The sequence below is a fragment of the Hibiscus syriacus genome, unplaced genomic scaffold (assembly GCF_006381635.1).
Source record: "Hibiscus syriacus cultivar Baekdansim isolate YM2019G1 unplaced genomic scaffold, ASM638163v2 tig00110865_pilon, whole genome shotgun sequence".
NCBI lineage: Eukaryota > Viridiplantae > Streptophyta > Magnoliopsida > Malvales > Malvaceae > Hibiscus > Hibiscus syriacus.
In genome coordinates, this window is record NW_024062894.1 from 3,405,463 (window position 1) to 3,424,688 (window position 19,226).

The 19,226-nt window shown below is 35.3% G+C and overlaps 1 protein-coding gene across 1 annotated transcript; it reads left to right on the plus strand.

Moving 5' to 3' along the window:
- The first annotated feature begins 370 nt into the window (after positions 1 to 370).
- On the plus strand, positions 371 to 1,354 carry LOC120143990 (heavy metal-associated isoprenylated plant protein 47-like). Its single transcript, XM_039158171.1, has 3 exons — positions 371 to 471; positions 551 to 629; positions 1,092 to 1,354. Exons 1-3 carry the CDS (start codon positions 466 to 468, stop codon positions 1,352 to 1,354), a joined length of 348 nt encoding a protein of 115 aa, XP_039014102.1. The 5' UTR covers positions 371 to 465.
- Positions 1,355 to 19,226: the final 17,872 nt, after the last annotated feature.

Genomic DNA, 19,226 nt, shown 5'->3' on the forward strand with positions numbered 1-19,226 from the left:
AAAGTTGGGTCTCCGATGAGGTTATCAATACGTAGAGATTATTACGTCAAACTTCCAACCCTCGAAAAATTCGGATCTACAAGTTGACTTCTTTGAATCTTCAAGCAATTTGTTTTCAATCATGTGCATGTGAAATCCTCACGATATTTCGCTACCCATTGTTAAACAGCTGATGATTAAGATAATAATTGACTTTTGCATGCAGAGTTAACTCAAGATTAAGCTTACACTGTAGGTTGACATAGGGAGGTTTGATTGGGTTTCCCTTTGTTGAACCCATAAATTGTGGATCATCATTATATTAATCCTTAAACTTCCATTAATGCTAATTTAATATTATCTTACTGATGAGTTTAACCATTGGGTCTGATGACATTATATAAAGAGCTAGTAATGGCAGCTATTGTTCTGCAGTAACCAGAAGCCTAATTCTCTCAAGCAACATTCTTTTCGGTGTTAGAGAATATGAAGGTAAGTAATTTATTTTCTTGTCTCCATGAAAAATAATGTTGGGAAATCTGATAGTTTAATTTTTGATTGAAATTTGCAGCAAAAGATAGTTATTAAAGTGTCGATGCATTGCAGAAAATGTCGAAAAAAGGCATTACAGGTAGCTGCTGTTGCATATGGTATGTTTTTAACGTTAACCTTTTCAAATTCAACTTGACGTTATTGGTCAGAATTCAAGAAAAATGAAAAAATTTGATCGGATAATGTGGTGGGAGAAAATAGTTAGAACGGACGATGGAGAAATTATTTTTTCAATTAGGATGAAATGAATAATGGATGTGAATAACATTCGAACCACCTAACGTTTTTGGAAAAACATCGAGAAAACATATTGTGTTCTAAGTTTATATGTTATGAAGTTTGCCGTTCACGTTTATATGTAGTTTAGGGAAGACGTTGTGTCTTCACAGCATCTTTCCAAAGACACCAAACAATTTGAGAGTATTTCTTTTACACTGTTCATTTCACCTTAATTAAAAAATAATTTTTATATGAATTATTGTTTTTCTCTATCACATTATTTAAGAAAAATTGTTCTAACAAAAATGAAAACATAATTAATAGATGTGATGCATTGGCAGGGGTGACATCGGTGGCATTACATGGACCGGAAAAGGATAAGCTGATGATATTGGGTGATGGGGTTGATGCGGCATGCTTGACCGAGGCATTGAGGAAGAAGCTTTGTCATGCAAGCATTGAGATAGTTGAACAAGTGAAAGATCCCGAACCATCCAAACCAGAAAAATCTACTAAGCCGCCGATTATATACCATCAACCACCCCAGGTTGAATATTACAGAGTGGTGCCCGATCCAAGTCCACCTCCTTGTACTATTATGTGAAACTAAAATGACACCATTGTCTCCAATAAAGTCATGTTGGCAGTTGTGACTCCAACTATTGGCCTGCTTTTTCTGTCATTTTACCTCCTCTTTAGAATATCAATAGGTGATTGTATACGTTGCAAGTTGGGTAACAATCAAGTATTTATTTCGATTGTTGACTATATTCATGTCTGATATTTGAATCTATATATGTATCTATTATAGCTTCGGAGAATGATCTTTAAAAATCTCGAAGCCTCCACATATATGACTTATGGAAATCATCAACACTCCATTAATAAGGTCATCAAACAAACCTCTCTTCTTATCAGAGTTATCAAGAAATCCACATTCTCTAGATATAAATCGTTGACCTAATTACAGCGCGTATACAAGACATCTGACATATCCACATAATCTACCAAAACGAAATATAAGATCTACAGATTTATTTAGCTCATTGAACTACAAATAGACATAATAACCCAACGCTTCACACCACCAGCTAGGAACCACTATATATACCACAATCAAGACTGACAAAGGGGTTGAAGCTTCCAATTTTTAGAGACCATTTTTCTCCTTAATCTTGTTCTTTATGATTGACTCTCTCTTACAAAGAAAAACCAACTAACAGTCGTTCTCTCGTCGATCTTGGCCCACTGTCCAAAATAGAATGAGTGAACCGCCAACAATCGATGAGACAAACTTGCTATTATCAACAATTGGTATGGTGAGCGTGGACAAACCTCACGACCTAGAGAATCAGCCAAGATATCTCTCAAAAACCAAAACAATAAATAACCATCATCGTCTCCTTTCTCTTTCCTAAATTCTACCTAAATGCACCTGGCTTCTCTTACCAGTCCATTGTTAAAAACCAGAAAAACATAAGATAAGAAGAAGAGATGTGAAAGGTGTCATAACAGCTTTTGGGACCGAACTTGATCACGTGTTTTGAAATGTTATAAAAAATATAGAAGTCGCCATCGACCTTTGGGTTAGGTAGATCGAATACATAAAATGTCTTTAAAAGAAATTTTAAAATAGGTATGTATATAACCATATATTCATATTGAAAAGGGTTTGAGAGACGATTTCGCATAGGAAAGGATGAACATCCTTGCAACACCCAAAATCGATACCTAATTAATTATATGTTGCTTCTAATAATGACAATTATGAATTCAAATATAAATTTAAATTATGATCCTCTTATTCTCAAACAAACAAATATGTGTTACTTTATTAATGGAAACTTTAAGGAGAAAAGATAATATTATATTATTTTTAATTTTACTCAAAATAGAAGAATATTCCAAAATTACAATAAAGATTTACAATCAAAATCTAAGCATATAATTAGGAAAATTTCCTATAATCATTGAAACAAAACTAGTAATTTAAGATCACATAAGGACCATACAAGGAAAGATTAAATCTAACCAAGAAACTCGAACAAAGATAGATACAAACAGATCTGAACACATCAGCAAACGAACCACAAAAGAGGATCAAACTATTGAAAGACCACCGACAAACCATAAATTAGACTCGAGCGACGTAAGAAGCTATCAACAAATGCAAACTAGGTATCCAAATCTAATCCGAGGGTCCAAAGCAGTGAAGATAAAAAGTTAGTAGATAATCACCATCTTGATCAGTCGTGACAATATCAAATCAAACCTTAAAAAAAGATAAATAAAAACGGCTAAAGAATTGAAAAAAAATGACAAAATGCATAAAAAATGTGCCATAAAGGTAAATGAAAACGTACAACACAAACAAACTTATTGAAAATAAAAAAAGAAAAAGAAAATAAAGATATGATATAGAAAAGAAAAAAATAAAGAATACCGCGTTCAACAACCAGCATTAAAGTTGGTGCCGCCGCCAATCAATAAAAATGAAAAAAAAAAGATGAACGACACACAAATGAGAGAAAACTAGAATATTCTATTATTTTTAATTGAAGTGAAAATAATTCCTTAAATATATTAAGGTGAGTATTTCTCTCTTTTCAATTGAAATAAAAAGAATATAATAATTTCTCCTAAATAATTTTGTTTTAAACATTTAATCAAGCAAAATCATAAAAATGAAGATTTAAATAAGTTTTTTTGCTTGGCAAGAAGATTTTATTAATGAAATCAAATAAGCCTAACTTAAGTTGTATATCTCATTAAAACCCTCTCTAACCTTAATTAGAGGAAAAAATACATATAAAGAAAAATAAGCACATGCCCCTGATCAAAACCATAAAACAGAAATACAAAACCTATTCAGAAGAAAAGCTCACACCCATGATCTTTCTTACTCAAACATGGTTAAACTTCACCCTTCCAAGACTACATTTCCACCAACAGAAGCCACAAAAAACCTCGAAGAGGAATCATAATAGTGATCTAGATCACTATCACCATAGAGACCGACACCAATGTGAACAAATTCAACCATAGCCAAGAAGATTAAATAAAAACTTCCAAAAATATTTTTATAGCTATTCTAAACCCACTTTATATAGTTTGGATTAAACTAACATAAATTGTTCTAAAATATTCTAAACCCACATTTACACTTGCCCATTCGATACACCCCAATCAAGACCGATACTCTAAAAATAAAAGCATTCTCAAACCACACCATTCCAATTTCATCAAATGAATATGAAGAATTTTTAAATTCTTGGTACCCTTATTCTCGCTTATTCATCACCTAAATTTAAAAACTTACTAGTTCGCTTTTCAATATAGCTAATTCGCTCACCGCGTCGCTTTTATTGTCTTAAATTTTAATTCCAAGACTCTTACCTAATTTCAGAGTTTTTCTTGCCTCCCTAATTTGCATTTCCCACCGAGATACCATGTTTGAATCAAAGAGGGATCTACCTGATAATTATGGAGTTTCCTCTTGCTTGGATTTCTTCTTCATCTTCTTGATACCTCGATCTCTTTTTCTTTTTCGATCTCGTTCTGAAATTACTCAATCTTGAAATTCCCTTAACGAGCCATATATATTCCCTGATTTTTCGATGGTGCAAATTCTGGGAAGAACGCATCAAACTCCACTGCATTCTCAAAACAATTTTTTTCGTTGACACAGAACAATCGCTCACTTTGTTGTATTCTCCTTTCGATACTACTTATGTTATAGATAGTTGCCATTACCCCAATCAAACACCTACTCGTCTTCAAAAAATCAGAGTCTTCAACAAGTCCTATGATACTCTTCCTCTCCACTAACTTCTGAATATTGAGTTCCTCTTACCTCTCAACATTAATAGTAGGTTCCACTTTTTTCGGTCTTCACATTGGCTTCCATGCCTGAACTTTTCTTCTTGAATGTTTGTTGTTCATTTTGGCCAGTATAATAAATATTTTATTGCCATAAACCTTCAGACCATTCAATCTTTCTATTATTCTCCACGCCTCATTTTTATTACTCGTCCAAACGAAAGTAAATCTTGTTCCACGTCTACTCCATTTACATGCGATATAAACACTTAAAACCTCTCATTGCCTTTTGATGTAGGTCAACCTACATTTTATTGTGGATTTAGGAAGGAAGAAAGCTACCTACAACGTAAGTGAATGGTTACAAAGACAATGGTTTGGTAGGTTGATTAAGGAAGAAAACAACTTGCAACGTTTGATGTAAGGTTGATGTAAAGTGATGTAGGTGGGATTTTAGAATGATGAAAATGGGGTTGGTTTAGTGATTTGGATGTGGGATAAGGGTGATGAAAGAAATGGATAGAAATGGTGTTAATAGTATCTTAAGAAAGACTAAAGAAGAACCTATACTAAGGAGTATAGACCCAGTCGTTATACTTTCTCATAAGGGGTGGTAGATAAGTACTTTGACCCACTATCTATGATAAGATATGAACCAAAAGTATCAATGAAATATGACATACTTGATAAGTTGATAAAGTCACAAAGTACTAAGGAAAAGGGATGAACTCTCACTTGTATAAGCAAAGGATGATGCCTTACAAAAGCTAAGATATTGGCTATCGATACAAAATGAATAGACTAGGCCGAATGGACATATAGTTTCAGCCAAAGGTTGTTTCCTATGAAAGTACATGTTCATTTGTTGAATGTTTACAACCTTTGATGATAAATGGGTAAGTTTTGGTTCGACTAGCCTTTTCATAAGCCCAATGATGCATTTGGCCGAATGGTTACCTTGGTTTGGCCCTTCGAATGCTTGAATGAATGGTGTGAATTGCTTGGTCAAAAATACTCATAATTATTCATACTTAGCACCTAAATGAGTGGTTGTGAGGTCTTGGCCGAATGGTTATAACTCCTTTGGCTTTTGGCACTTAATTTGAATTCAATAGGGAATCACAAGCACTTTTAATGAATGCTCATGATTCCTTACTTGGTGTGCTCTTCAACGCCTTGCTTATGATGTACCCTTGCTCAAAGGTGATGTTAGGCTCGTCCATAGTGCTTGTATGATGTCCAAGGTTTCCACTTAGGTAGCTAGGTGAGTGTGAGCTAAGGTAACTCGTGCAAGATAACTAGTGACACTTCTAGCTACTTAGTTACATGTCAGCTACTCTTCAACTCCATTCAGCTTCCTTAACTATCTCTGAGCTAGACTTCTCATGCTTGAGCTAGGTTCATCTACTTGTCTCCACTTTGATCTATCCATGAGCTGTCATGCTTACCTTTTAGCTATGCCAAGCTGCCAAGTGATGCCTACTTGATGTGTTCACTTATGAATGAAAAGAAAACAAGGAAATAAGTAATGTGTGAGCTAGAATCAATCCATTAGTTTGATACTGCCTATGTAAATGATGCAAATGAGCTAGGAATGAATGCAAAAGCTATCAATATCAACTCATATGCTAACTATTAATATGCATAAGCTAAGAAATGATATAAACTCATAATATAATCATGTATTAAGCTAGGAATGAAGGTAAATCATAACAAATGCATAATATAAGTTAAGTATAGGAATATAGGGATACTAGCATGCAAAATACTTAATGAACATGCATGTTATGAAGGTGTTCATACATAATCAATAACCTAAGCATAAAATGCATATCATATGATATTAAGACATAACAATAGGATATGAATTGATGCATAAGTTCATAGAAGATCAATATAATGCTAAGTATGTAATATAAAGAAAAGAAAAATATAAGGAATGAGAAAACTCCCCATCTTCAAGGCGATTTGTCCTCAAATCGAAGCCTTTGGTATACTTGAAACGCCTTTCCTTAAGGGTGCTTGGATCTCCCTTCAAGTTACAACTTCTTATGGCTGAATACTCCTCGTTGTTTGTATACCTTCGATCAGGAGCTTTCTTTTCCCATAAGACTTGTTCTTTCACTTGTGCCTCATCAATTAGGCACCCTTCAAAAGGTGTCTTTTCATAAAGATTCCCAATAGGCCTTTCTTTGGAATAGAATTTACAACAAGTACCTTTATTGATAAGTCTTCTTCAAAGGATAAACCTTTTGAAAGTAACATTTCATGTGAATCAACCTGCAAGATGAAAGAATGAGTAATTTAAGTTGAATGGGTACTTACCTTTTGGAGATTTGGACTTGAAACATCATGAATTTTCAATTCCGATTGTGTCCATTGGCTCCAAACGTCACAATTTTCACAAAGGTTCTAAATTCTTTACTTTCTTTCAACAAATCATCACACCTTCTAGTGAAAAGGTTAGATTTTGTGGCTTGATCGTCCTTTGACTTAGGATTGTGTTGATTCTTCCTTAAGGCTTCCACGATCTTCTTCATGTGCATTTGGTCGTGTTACACTTATTTAGGCGTCATGGGTCCTAAGGTGATCTCACTTCCTTTGTGCTTAAAAGTATATTGGAGTTTGTGGAATAGGTCTTTATGATAACTGACAGGTATGAACCTTTTCATCATAATTGCCTTCATATCATTCCAATTGCTGATGGGGACCTCACCATTTCTTCTTATAGGGCTTACTAGTTGATCTTGTTATCCTTGTAAAAAAGGTATATTTTATGCCTTTTTACTAAGGTTAGTGAAGGTTCTTAAGAACATTTAGTTGCATTTAGCTGAATACAACTCATTCATTTGCATATAGTTTATTTTGTTGTCTTATTTCATGTATTGGTGAAATTGGTTCTGCTTGAGAAGGGTTTGTTTCGATGTAGTGATGTGCAGATGACTCAAGGTGAACTGCTTGGAGGGGATGATTATGTTGTAGCAAAAGGGTCAGTATTTCTAGGTGCCCTGGAAGACAAATGAGGAAGATATTTATTGGTATCAGTCCATATGTGACACCTTGCCAGCTATGCCCCGCACGTGAAGGGTAAATTCCTTTAGGAATTAAGGCACAAAACCATAGGATCCCCCACTATATAAAGAAAAAGACACCACATTTATGGTAGAATGGAAAGTGTGATATAAGAAAGAGAAAAGTTAGAGGTGACCACTCTTCATTCATCTCTTCTTTATCGTGGTGACCTCTATTATTGGGGCTTGAAGGGGATAAAGCTTGCTGGCCTTTAAGAGAAGCAGCAACGTTTGACGTGGTTCACAGTAGTCCATGGTTGCTCTTGGCTTGAGAGTCTTCTTTCTCCTTTGTTTCTTTTTACTTCTTCCTTCCAATTTTGAAATGGGTTGTATTGAATGAATGATATTGTATGTTTTTCACCTAGTTATGAACTAACTTAATTTGGCTTGGGTTTATTTTGAATTACTAAAACTTTAGCATTTTCAGTTTGTGTGCATGTTTTGTTCACTGTTTCATCGCTTAGATTTGTAAGAGCTTTTGTAACGTCCCTAATCTCAAGTTAGTAGTTCGGGTCAACTCGAAGCCTAAAGTTGAGCCCAATTAGACCTTATGAAATAGTTGGACCCAAATTAGAGTTTTTGGGCTTGACTGGGGCCTAAGAGTTACTTGGTAAAAGATGAATGTCTTATGAATTATAAAATAGAGACACTAAAAGTGAAATTTACCCAATTCTTAATTCAAAAGATGAAAACTCCCATATTTTATGAGATATACGGGAACAACTCCCCATTTTCCCACCAATCACTCATATTATTCTTTCATCTTTTCTCTTTTTTTCTCCCATCTTCAATTTGAAGGATTAAGGACTTCAAGTTTAGTTTGAGTCAAGAAAAGGTAATCTTCAAGCTTTATTTTAAGCTCCATTTCACTAGTTGTTATCCATAAAAGAAAGATGGGTTTTTATAGGGTTGTGAGAATCTATGGATTCTAGCTATGTTTTGGATTATAAGAAGTTAATTAGAATGTATCCAACCTATAGATGCATTAGTAATCCATTTTCTTACTTTTGTAGTGAAGGAAGTAGGAGAGAGTTCCAAATCAAAATGAAAAGAAATGTTGAGCATTGGTTGAGTTTAGGAGTGTTATAGCACCAAAGAAGCAAGGTAACACCTTCACAACTATTCTATACTCTTAGTGAGTCATTAGAAGTTCAAAATAGATTAAATGGCTGAGTTGAGCATGATAAACATTTTCATGGTGAAATTCTTGTTTTAGTATTATAAATGTGTTTAAAGCCTCTATTATGACCCTTGTTGATTCAATAAAACTTTAAGCATGTTTGGGGACCTCCTAAGGTCTTTAAGTTTGAAATATAACATTATTAGTATGTGTCTGATGACTTCTGCAGGAAGAGCATTGATACTATTGGATAGTATCGATACTTGTTCTTTGTTTTGGGCAAATTCGTGTATTTTAGGTAAAAGAATCGATACTCTTTTAAGAGTATCAAAAATTCGGTTATAGTTTTAAAACTTCCATAAAGTTTCAAAACTTGGCATAAAATAATGTTTAAAAGTATCGATACTTATATAAAGTATCGAAACTTTTGCAGGAGTATCGATACTTTTAATGTAGTATCGATACTTTCAGTCTGTTTTGGGGGAAAATGTCAGTTTTTAAGGGAATTAGACTCGAGGTACCCCAACACTTATTTTTATCATTAAATAAGACTACAAGTGAGAATATTAATGACATTAATTACACACAGAAACAAGATTTATTAGGATGACATTAAAATAGCCTTGGATGATGCTCGGTAAACGACCATGACACTCGAGTTTCTTTAGAAAATGCTAGCAGTATCAAAAGTTTAGATTTTGTTTGGATATATCCTTAGGTAGGGCCGAGGCCCTTCTAACTAACCATGTTTGCCGAGGCCTTAACACTCTTTAGAATAAATGGTGGGTTAGTCATGGGTATGGTTTTCGATGTAGAGAATTCTTGGGGCCATATTCAGGGTAGATTATAAGGGTGTGTGAGCTATGAGATACAAAACCCTCAGTCGCACCATGATGTCTACCATAACGCAGATAGTGAGTATCCGAGAATACTCAATAAAGCAGTTTTAAAGCAGACTAGCTTGGATACAAGGTCTAACACTCAAGTAGTGGGCTAGTAGAATAGAATATATAATAGACTTCATAGCTTGAGCATGTCATTAACTCTTTTAGTATGGCTTAGTTGTTAGTGTGCCACTGAGTTAGTTAGCTCATGTTTGAAATTTGTTTCCTTACGCTGGTTAGATGATTAACATTCTGATGACTTTTTAGGACCATCAGTGATCCAGACCCAATTAATGCAGAGTACGTCTCATGTCATCTTTATAAAGGGCATTTATGATTTGAAATAATATTTTTTGGAGCTCTTGATGTAAATCATTTTATTTAAATTGTGGTTGATTTATTTTAGCGTGATTATTTATAATGGTCATTTTTTAAAGCAGAAAAATTTAAAAGAAAATTTTGGTTAACCATTTTGGTGCTTCCATGTAGCATTCTGATTGGTCGACTATGTGTCACACTGGTCTAGGGTGTTATATTTAGTGGTATCAGAGCGTCAGGTTTAGACGTTCCTAGGACCTGTAGGTCAGATCTAGTAAGAGTTTATGAATATACATGCCTTTAGAGATATAAAGGGTACTTCTATGTTTGAATAGTGATAATTACTCCAATTATGGTTTAAATTTTTTAGAGTTAAATATGGATGAGAGCCCATGTCAGAGTACGATCCTTTGTATATTTTTATGGGTCATTTTTTAGTAATGCTCTGTATAATTTGAATAATATTTTTGGGAGCTCCTAATGTAAATCATTTTATTTAAATTTTGGTTTATTCATTTAGCGTGATTGTTTACAATGGTCATTTATGAAAGCGAAATAATTTAAAGAATTTTTTTTGTTAACCATTCTGGTGGTTCAGTGTAATATTCTGATCGGTGGAGAGTGTGTCATATTGGTTAAGGGTGTTACATTTAGTGGTATTAGAGCATCAGGTTTTGACTTTCCTAGGACCTGTAGGTTAGAGTTAGTAAAAATTTATTAGTATACATGCCTTTAGATATATAAAGAGTATTTTTGCATTTGAATAATGATAATAACTATTTACATCTCTAAAGGCATGTATGCTAGTAAACTTTTATTGGTAAATATATATGAGAGCCTAGGTCATAGTTAGAAGGGTAAGGACAAGATTAAAGCTTCCCTCGCGGGTGATATTGGTGATAACTTTGTTCCCGAGATAGATTTTGAGGAGCCCAGGGATGCAGGAGTTGAGGAGGCAACTTTATTTAGAGATATGAATACTATCCTGAGGCATATATCTAGAGCCTTACCCATGACACAAGTAGCCCCACCTACTAAGACAGCCCCACCCGCCGTAGCTCCATAAGAGTCCCCTATTGAGAAGCTTCGAAGTTATCAGATCACATACTTTTTTGGGTTAGGAGATGACAACCCAATATTGACTTATCAGTGGTTGAGGGAGACTTAGAGGACCCTTCATCAACTATACTTCATTCCAAGGGTATGCTAAAGTGTGTCAACTCCTTGCTGAAGAGTGACACAATTGACTGGTGAAATACAATTTGAGATTTCTTTGGAGCCAGAAATGCCTACTTTGGATCAGGTTTTGGAGGAGTTTTTATAGTTGACGTAGGGAGATCATTCTATGTTTGAGTATGAGGTGGAATTCCTTTGACTCTGTCGGTACACACTAGAGCTGGTGTTGTCGGAGTATTTTTAATGTATGAGGTTCAGGAAAGGCCTCCAACATGATATCATCACCCATCTATCTACGAATCCCCCTAGAGTTTTTGTCGAGTTGGTCTGGCAAGCCAAAACCTTAGAGAAAGTGCTAGGGAGAGGAGCTACAGTTGCGGGTGCTACTCCCAGTCAGTTCAGGGGAGTTACAGAGTCATCTGGACTATCGCAACCATCGAAGAGATAGTGAGACTCTTAGATTTTTTAGAGAGCCTCGTTGGGCCAGTCTAGTAGATTCTTCGACAAGTGAGTAGAGGAGGTGGTAGGTCAAATCAGCAGAAGAAGTCGTTGGTTATTACCTCAATAGCAAGCCCTGGAGGTTCATCAATGGTACAGTCTTAGCCTTTCTGTTTAGTTTATGATCGAAAGTATGCAGGGGTGTGTCGAAAGAGGGTCAAGAGGTTGTTATATATGTGGTTCTTAGTACAATTTTATCAGAGAGTTCCCAGAGGCTAGAGATACGACACCATATTTGACGCAAAGGTCAGCTCCTACAGTTCAGACGGGGAGAGGATCTTATAAGGGTGGTAGCTCATCATCTGGTTAAACTGGTTGAGGTGCGGTCTAATCTAGGGCCAATGCAGAGCCCAGAGTTGTTGCTCGTCAGTATACAGTCTGAGCCAAGAGGATTGTGACGCCGTAAATATTATTTCAGGTATATTTATAGTGTTTTCTCTCCCAATTGCTACGTTAATCAATCCAACATCCAACCATTCCTATATCTGTTATGATCTAGTTCAAGATAATATTATCCCATCTGAGAAGCTTAAGATAAGGTTTAGAGTATCTAGCCCTTTAGTATTAGTTGTCCTAATAGACAAGGTCCACTGTAGATGCCCTAATGAAATTCAAGGTGAAACATTCCTTGCCAAACTTATGGACATACCTTTAAGAGAGTTTGATTTAATTTTGGGCATGGACTGGTTGTCATAGCACGATGCAAGCTTGAGGTGCAAGCTTTGACGATTTAAACTCAAGAAAGAGGACGAGACACATATTGTGATATTTAGAGAAAAACCCAAGTACTCAAGGATTGTGTCAGCTCTTAAAGCAAAAAGAATATTAGATCGGGGTTATCAAGACTTAATGGCTCATGTAATCGACACTTGAGTAGAAGTTTCACGGATTGAGGACATCTAAACAGTCAGAGACTTTTTAGATGTTTTTTAGGAAGAGTTACCAGGGTTATAATTGATGGAGAGTTAGAGTTTGGCATTGAGGTAATGCCAGGATCTACTCTGGTGTCCATTGTCTCCATCGCATGGAACCAATGGAACTAAAAGAGCTAAAGGTTCAAATCCAGAAGTTGTTAGAGAAAGGTTTCGTCTGACCATATATCTTACTGTGGAAAGTACCAGTTCTCTTCATTAAGAAGAAAAATGGGTTGATGCGGTTGTGCATTGATTATTGACAGTTGAATAAATTGATCATCAAGAACCGTTATCCCTTACCTAAAATAGACTTGTGATCAGGGTATTATCAATTAAAGGTCAAGGAAGCAGATATAGTAAAGACGACGTTCAGGACAAGATATAGTCACTATGAGTTCCTGTTAATTCCATTTGGACTCACCAATGCCCAGCGACATTCATGGATCTCATAAAAAAAATTATCCACTTGTATTTGGATCAGTTTGTGATGGTTTTCATAGATGATATTCTAGTGTATTCGTGATCAGAGGATGAGCACGACTGACACCTTTGCATAGTTCTCCATATCCTTTGAGACTATCAGTTGTTCACTAAGTTTGGAAATTGCAAATTTTGGTTGTATGATGTTTCATTTTTAGGGCATGTAGTAGCAGAAAATGGTATTCGTGTTGACCCTCAGAAAGTTTAAGTGGTCCTTAAGTGGAAGCCACCCAAAAGTGTAACCGAGATGCATAGTTTCTTAGGCATCGCAGACTATTATCGTCACTTTGTAAAGGGTTTTCAATGATAGCCACCTTGATGACAAATTTACTTCAAGAATATGTGTTGTTTGTGTGGGCCGAGAAACATCAGAGTAGTTTCGAACAATTGAAGACCCTTTTTGACCCAAGACCCAGTCTTAACCTAGCCTGAGTCAGGAAATGAATTTATAGTGTATATCGATGCTTCATTAAGCGGCTTAGGATGATTCCTGATGCAAGAAAGAAAAGTAGTAAGGCTCTCGAGTAGAATTACCACACCCACTATCTAGAGCTTGCAACAGTTGTCATTGCGCTCAAGATTTAGAGGCACTATTTGTTTGGGGAAAAGTACCACATCTCCACTGACCATAAAAGTTTAAAGTATTTACTTACCCAAAAGGAGCTTAACTTGAGGCAACATATATGGGTGGAGTTGTTGAAGGATTATGATTATGTTATCGACCATCACCCCAGGAAAGCAAATATTGTAGTAGATGCGCTGAGCCAAAAGTCGATGTCAGAACTGAGAGCTTTGTTGGCGTGACTGAGTATATCAAATGATGGAGGTTTGTTAGCCAAGCTTCGTGAAGAACCCATGTTAGTGAGTGAAGTCAAGAGACTTCAAAGTTCAAATAGTTAGATAAAGCTTGAATGAAACAAGTTTGCCAAGGTAATGCCCTAGGGTTCGAAATGCAAGATGGTGATGTATTGTACTTTAGAGGTCTTTTATGTGTGACTGATGGTGAACAATTATGTATCAAGATTCTTCATGAATCTCATTGTAGTTAGCTTTTTGTCCATCTTGGTAGCAATAAGATGTATCAAGAGCTTCGACCCTTGCATTTGTATTCGGGCATGAAGAGAGAGATTTTCAAGTTTGTAACCAAGTGTCTAGTGTGCCAGCAGGTTGTAGTGAAACATCAGGTTCCCTCGGGATTACTTCAGCTAATTCAGATCCCGCAGTTGAAATTGGACAGAGTAACTATAGATTTCGTGACTGGGTTACCAATGACTAGGCGCAAGCATGTTGCAGTTTGGGTGAAAGTAGATCGGTTGACTGGATAAGTTCACTTCTTATCAGTTCAAATGGACTTCATCTTAGAGAGACTAGATAAGCTCTACATCCGTGAGATAGTGAGGTTGCCTGGAGTCCCAACTTTAATCATCTTAGATAGAGACCCTAAATTTACTTTTCAATTTTAGAAAGCTCTTCATAGTTCCCTAGGCACTAAACTTCATTTTAGCACCGTGTTTCACCCTCAAACAGATGGTCAGTGATAGCATGTAATCCAGATTCTTGAGGACATGCTTAGGTGCGTTGTTATGGATCTTGAAGGTAGTTGGGAAGATCAGCTACCATTGGTGGAGTTTGCGTATAGTAATAATTATCAGTCAAGCATTCATATGTCTCCATAGGAAGCTCTGTATGAATGCAAATGTAGAACTCCTCTTTTATCGATTGAGCTTAGTGAATGGAAATTAGTAGGACCATACCTGATTTGAGAAATTGAAGAAAAGTTTGAAGAGAATCAAAACAAACTTAAATAGGCTTCAGATAGACAAAGGTCGTATATGGATTTGAAACGTAAGGATATCAAGTTCAAAGTGGGATATAGAGTATTCCTTAAGGTGTCCCCATGGAAAAAAGGTACTTCAGTTTAAGCACAAAGGAAAGTTGACTTCGTGTTTCATCGGTCTCTACAAGGTGATTGAAAGAACATGACTGGTAGATTATCGTTTAGCCTTACTACCAGAGTGGGAGCGCATTCATAATGTGTTCCATGTATCCATTCTCCGAAGATATCATTTCAACCCATCGCATGTCCTATCTTTATAATAAGTTGAGTTGATTCCTGACATGTATTATGAGGAGGAGTTGATTAGAATTCTAGCAAATGAAGTGAAAGAGCTAATAAAAAAAATATCCATTTAGTAAAAGTGCTTTGGAGAAATCATGGGGTTGAAGAAGCTAATTGGGAATCTGAGAAATATATGAAACTCTAGAATCCACATATTTTCTATCCAAGTAAATTTCGAGGATGAAATTTCTCTTTAGAAGGGGAGAGTTGTAATGCCCCGAATCTCGGGTTAGTAGTTCAGGTCAACCTGAAGCCTAAAGTTGAGCACAATTAGACCTTATGAAATAGTTAGACCCAATTTAGAGTTTTTGGGTATGAGTGGAGCCTAAGAGTTAGTTGGTAAAAGATTAATGTCTTATGAATTAGAAAATAGAGGGACTAAAAGTGCAACTTACCCCAATTCTTAATTCAAAAGCTAAAAACTCCTTTATTTTATGAGAGATACGAGAAAAACTTCCCATTTCCCCACCAATCACTCATTTGTTTCTTCCATCTTTTCTATTTTCTTCTCCCATCTTGAAGTTGAAGGATTTAGGACTTCAAGTTTAGTTTGGGTCAAGAAAAGGTAAGATTATTAACCCTTACCCTTCAAGCTTCATTTTATGCTCAATTTCACTAGTTTTCACCCATAGAAAAAATGGGTTTTTAGAGGGTCGTGAGAATCTATGGATTCTAGATATGTTTTGGATTATAAGGAGTTATTTTGAATGTATCCAACCTATAAATGGATTAGTAATCCATTTTTGTACCTTTTTTAGTGAAGGAAGTGTGAGAGAGTTCCAAATCAAAAAGCAAAGAAAAGTTAAGCAGTGGTTGAGTTGAGGAGAGTTCTAGCCACCAAAGAAGCAAGGTAACACCTTTACAACTCTTCTATACTCTTAGTGAGTCATGAGAAGTTCAAAATAGTTTAAATTGTTGAGTTGAGCATGATAAGCATTTTCATGGTAAAATTATTGTTTTAGAGTTATAAATGTGTTTAAAGCTTCAATTATGATCCTTTTTGATTCAATAAAACTTTAAGCATATTTAGGAACCTCACTAAGGTCTTTGGGTTTGGAATATAGCATTTTTAGTATGTGTCTAATGACTTTTACAGGTAGAGTACTGATACTATTGGGATAATATCAATACTTGTTCTTCATTTTGGGCAAATTCATGTATTTAAGAGAAAAAGTATTGATACTCTTTCAAGAGTATAAAACTTTGGGTCATAGTTTCGAAACTTCCATAAAGTTTCAAAACTTGGCAGAATACAATGTTTAAAAGTAATGATACTTATATAAAGTATCGATACTTATATAAAGTATCGAAATTTTGCATGAGTATCGATACTCTTAGTGGAGTATTGATATTTTCAGTCTATTTTGAGCAAAAATGTCATTTTTAAGGGAATTAGACTCGAGGTAACCCAACACTTTATTTTATCATAAAATAAGACTGTAAGTGAGAATATTAATGATATTAATTACACTTAGAAATAAGATTTATTAGGATGACATAAAAATAGCCTTGGATGCTGCTCAGGAAACGACTAGGACACCTGAGTTCCTTTAGAAAATGCTAGCATTATCAAAGGTATACATTTAGTCCGGATATATCCTTAGATAGGGCCAAGTCCGTTCTAACTAACTATGTTTTCCAAGGCCTTAACAATCTTTAGAAGAAAGAATGGGTTAGTCAGGGGTATGTTTCTGATGCAATGAATTTCATGGGTAATATATATGGTATACTAGAGAGGTGTATGAGCTCCTTGATGTAGAACCCTCAGTTGTACCATGTTGTCTACTATATGTAGAGAGTGAGTATTCGAGAATACTCACTAAAGTAGTTCTAACGCATACTAGCTTGGGGTATGGTCCAACACTCATGGAGTGGGATAGTATAACAAAGAGCAGTAGACTTAATAGCTTGAGCATGTCATGAACACTTTTAGTATGACTTAGTTGTTAGTGTGGCACTGGGATAGTTAGCTCATCGTTTGGATTTTTTTTCTTACGTCGGTTAGACGAGGAGCAGTCTGAGGACTTTTTGGGACCAACAGTGATCAACACCCAGTTAGTGCAGAGTATGTATCAGGTCATATTTATAGAGGGCATGTATATATGTGAACCCTTTGTATATTTTTGTATAGGTCATTGTTTAGCGATGCACTGTATGATTTGAAATAATATTTTTGGAAGCTTATAATGTAAATCTTTTTATTTAAATTGTGGTTGATTCATTCTAGCGTGATTGTTTACAATGGTCATTTTTAAAGTAGAAAATTTAAAAGAAAATATTGGTTAATCACTCCGATGGTTTCATGTAGCATTATGATCGGTTGATTGTGTGTTGTATTGGTTTAGGGTGTTACAGCTTTCAAGAGTTAGCCTTTATCTATGTTTGATACCTAATATCGAGATTGTTAAGTTTAGATCTATGTGAACAATGGAGTGGAGCTAGGTAGAAAAACTTTAACTCATATTAGAGATAAGGATAAGGTTTTAATGACTAACAAGAGTATAGCTTAATCGATAGTATTTTGCTAGGGTTCACGCTGCTAGGTGTTGCTATAGCATATTCACTGTCAGGTTTCTTACCACAAATATCTTAGAAACAACTTAGAAAACTCTATCGAGCATATAATTAATTGAAAATCTATGATATACACTAGAAGGAAGACATAGGATTCCAAGATAAATCTAGTCGTTTAGCCTTATTGAGAGTTTCACACATGTGAGGTCAGATTGTTGTATTATATTCATTTGTTTATATTCTAGGTGCTTAAACTTTACTTTAATTTCCCTCCAATCCTTGTGGAGACCATACTCACTCATCATTTTATTACTTGTTTGATGTGTATATTTGCACCGTTTACGTATAAAATTTAGTACACTCATACACACAACATATCCCATTAAACAAGAGCATAATAAATAAATTCCATGGCTTTCATCTGAACCATCTTCTGTTCTGAGTAGTTGTGGCATTAAAAAATGTGTTCCACCTTGGTTTCCTAATCAAGATAAGCTTATGGATATGTCTTTCTTTGGAATGGAGGAATGTTTTCTCTAATGTTGTTAAGGTTATCATCAAAGAAATAACAACCTTTTTGTTCCCTTGGATGATACCTCCTCGATCCTACTGAAATTTGGTCAACTTTAGGGTGATCCATACCTTCTAGATCTTCTTTATCTTGCCTTTGTTGGCACTACCTTATTGGAACACCAATGGATGCCTCCATTTGATCAGTTTATTTATGAAGTGGTTCAATCTCCAATCTAATCAGACTTTTCATTTCTTACATAAGTGCTTGTGTTTGCAAGTTTGGCACATTTCCACAGGGTGACTGACCTGATTATCGAGACATGGTTAGTGAAAAATAAGAAAAGAGTTGTATATAAAGACCTTACCAAAATACTCTCACAAAGCCTCATAAGAAACACTCCAAAGAAACTAAAATGTCACTTAATCCACTCATGTTTGCACTCTATGACTTCAATGGCTTTTAAACGTCCTCTTCTTATCACACACTCTCAAGCCTTTTTCCCATCGATCTCTTATACAAGGTTTTTTGTAGACTTACTCAAAACCTTTCAAGTAGTCATTGCTTGTTGTGCATCGGTTGCAAATGGTTAGTAGGAAGGGAAGAAACAATTAGTATATATATGGTGGCTTAGAAAATATGAAGAAAAGAATAAATGGGTTACTTACAAAACAAGTCACTTACAACCTCACTATAACCACAATCAAACATTCAAATAATGCTGACATGGCTTGATGGTTGAAGATGATGTTGTTGTACTTTCTTCTTTTGAAGTTTCTTTTTGTTTTTCTTTTCTTTGAAACTTGGAACTTCAGTTTTTTGCATTTCTTCTTTTTCTTCTTTTTCTTCTTTTTAATAGGGATTCACTTTAATGTTGTTGTTGCACTTTACTTCTTCCACCAAGGCTCTGAATACCACTTTATCTAGGTCAACCTACATTTTCATATGGATCTAGGAAGGAAGCAAACAACCTGCAACGTAACTGAATGGTTACAAAGAGAATGGTTTGGTAAGTTGATGTAAGGTGATGTATGTGGGCTTTTAGAATGATG

Bases quoted from the DNA above. Each gene is read 5' to 3' on its own strand.
- LOC120143990 (XM_039158171.1), top strand. The intron at 630-1,091 runs GTATGTTTTTAA...ATGCATTGGCAG, and splicing joins GGTAGCTGCTGTTGCATATG to GGGTGACATCGGTGGCATTA.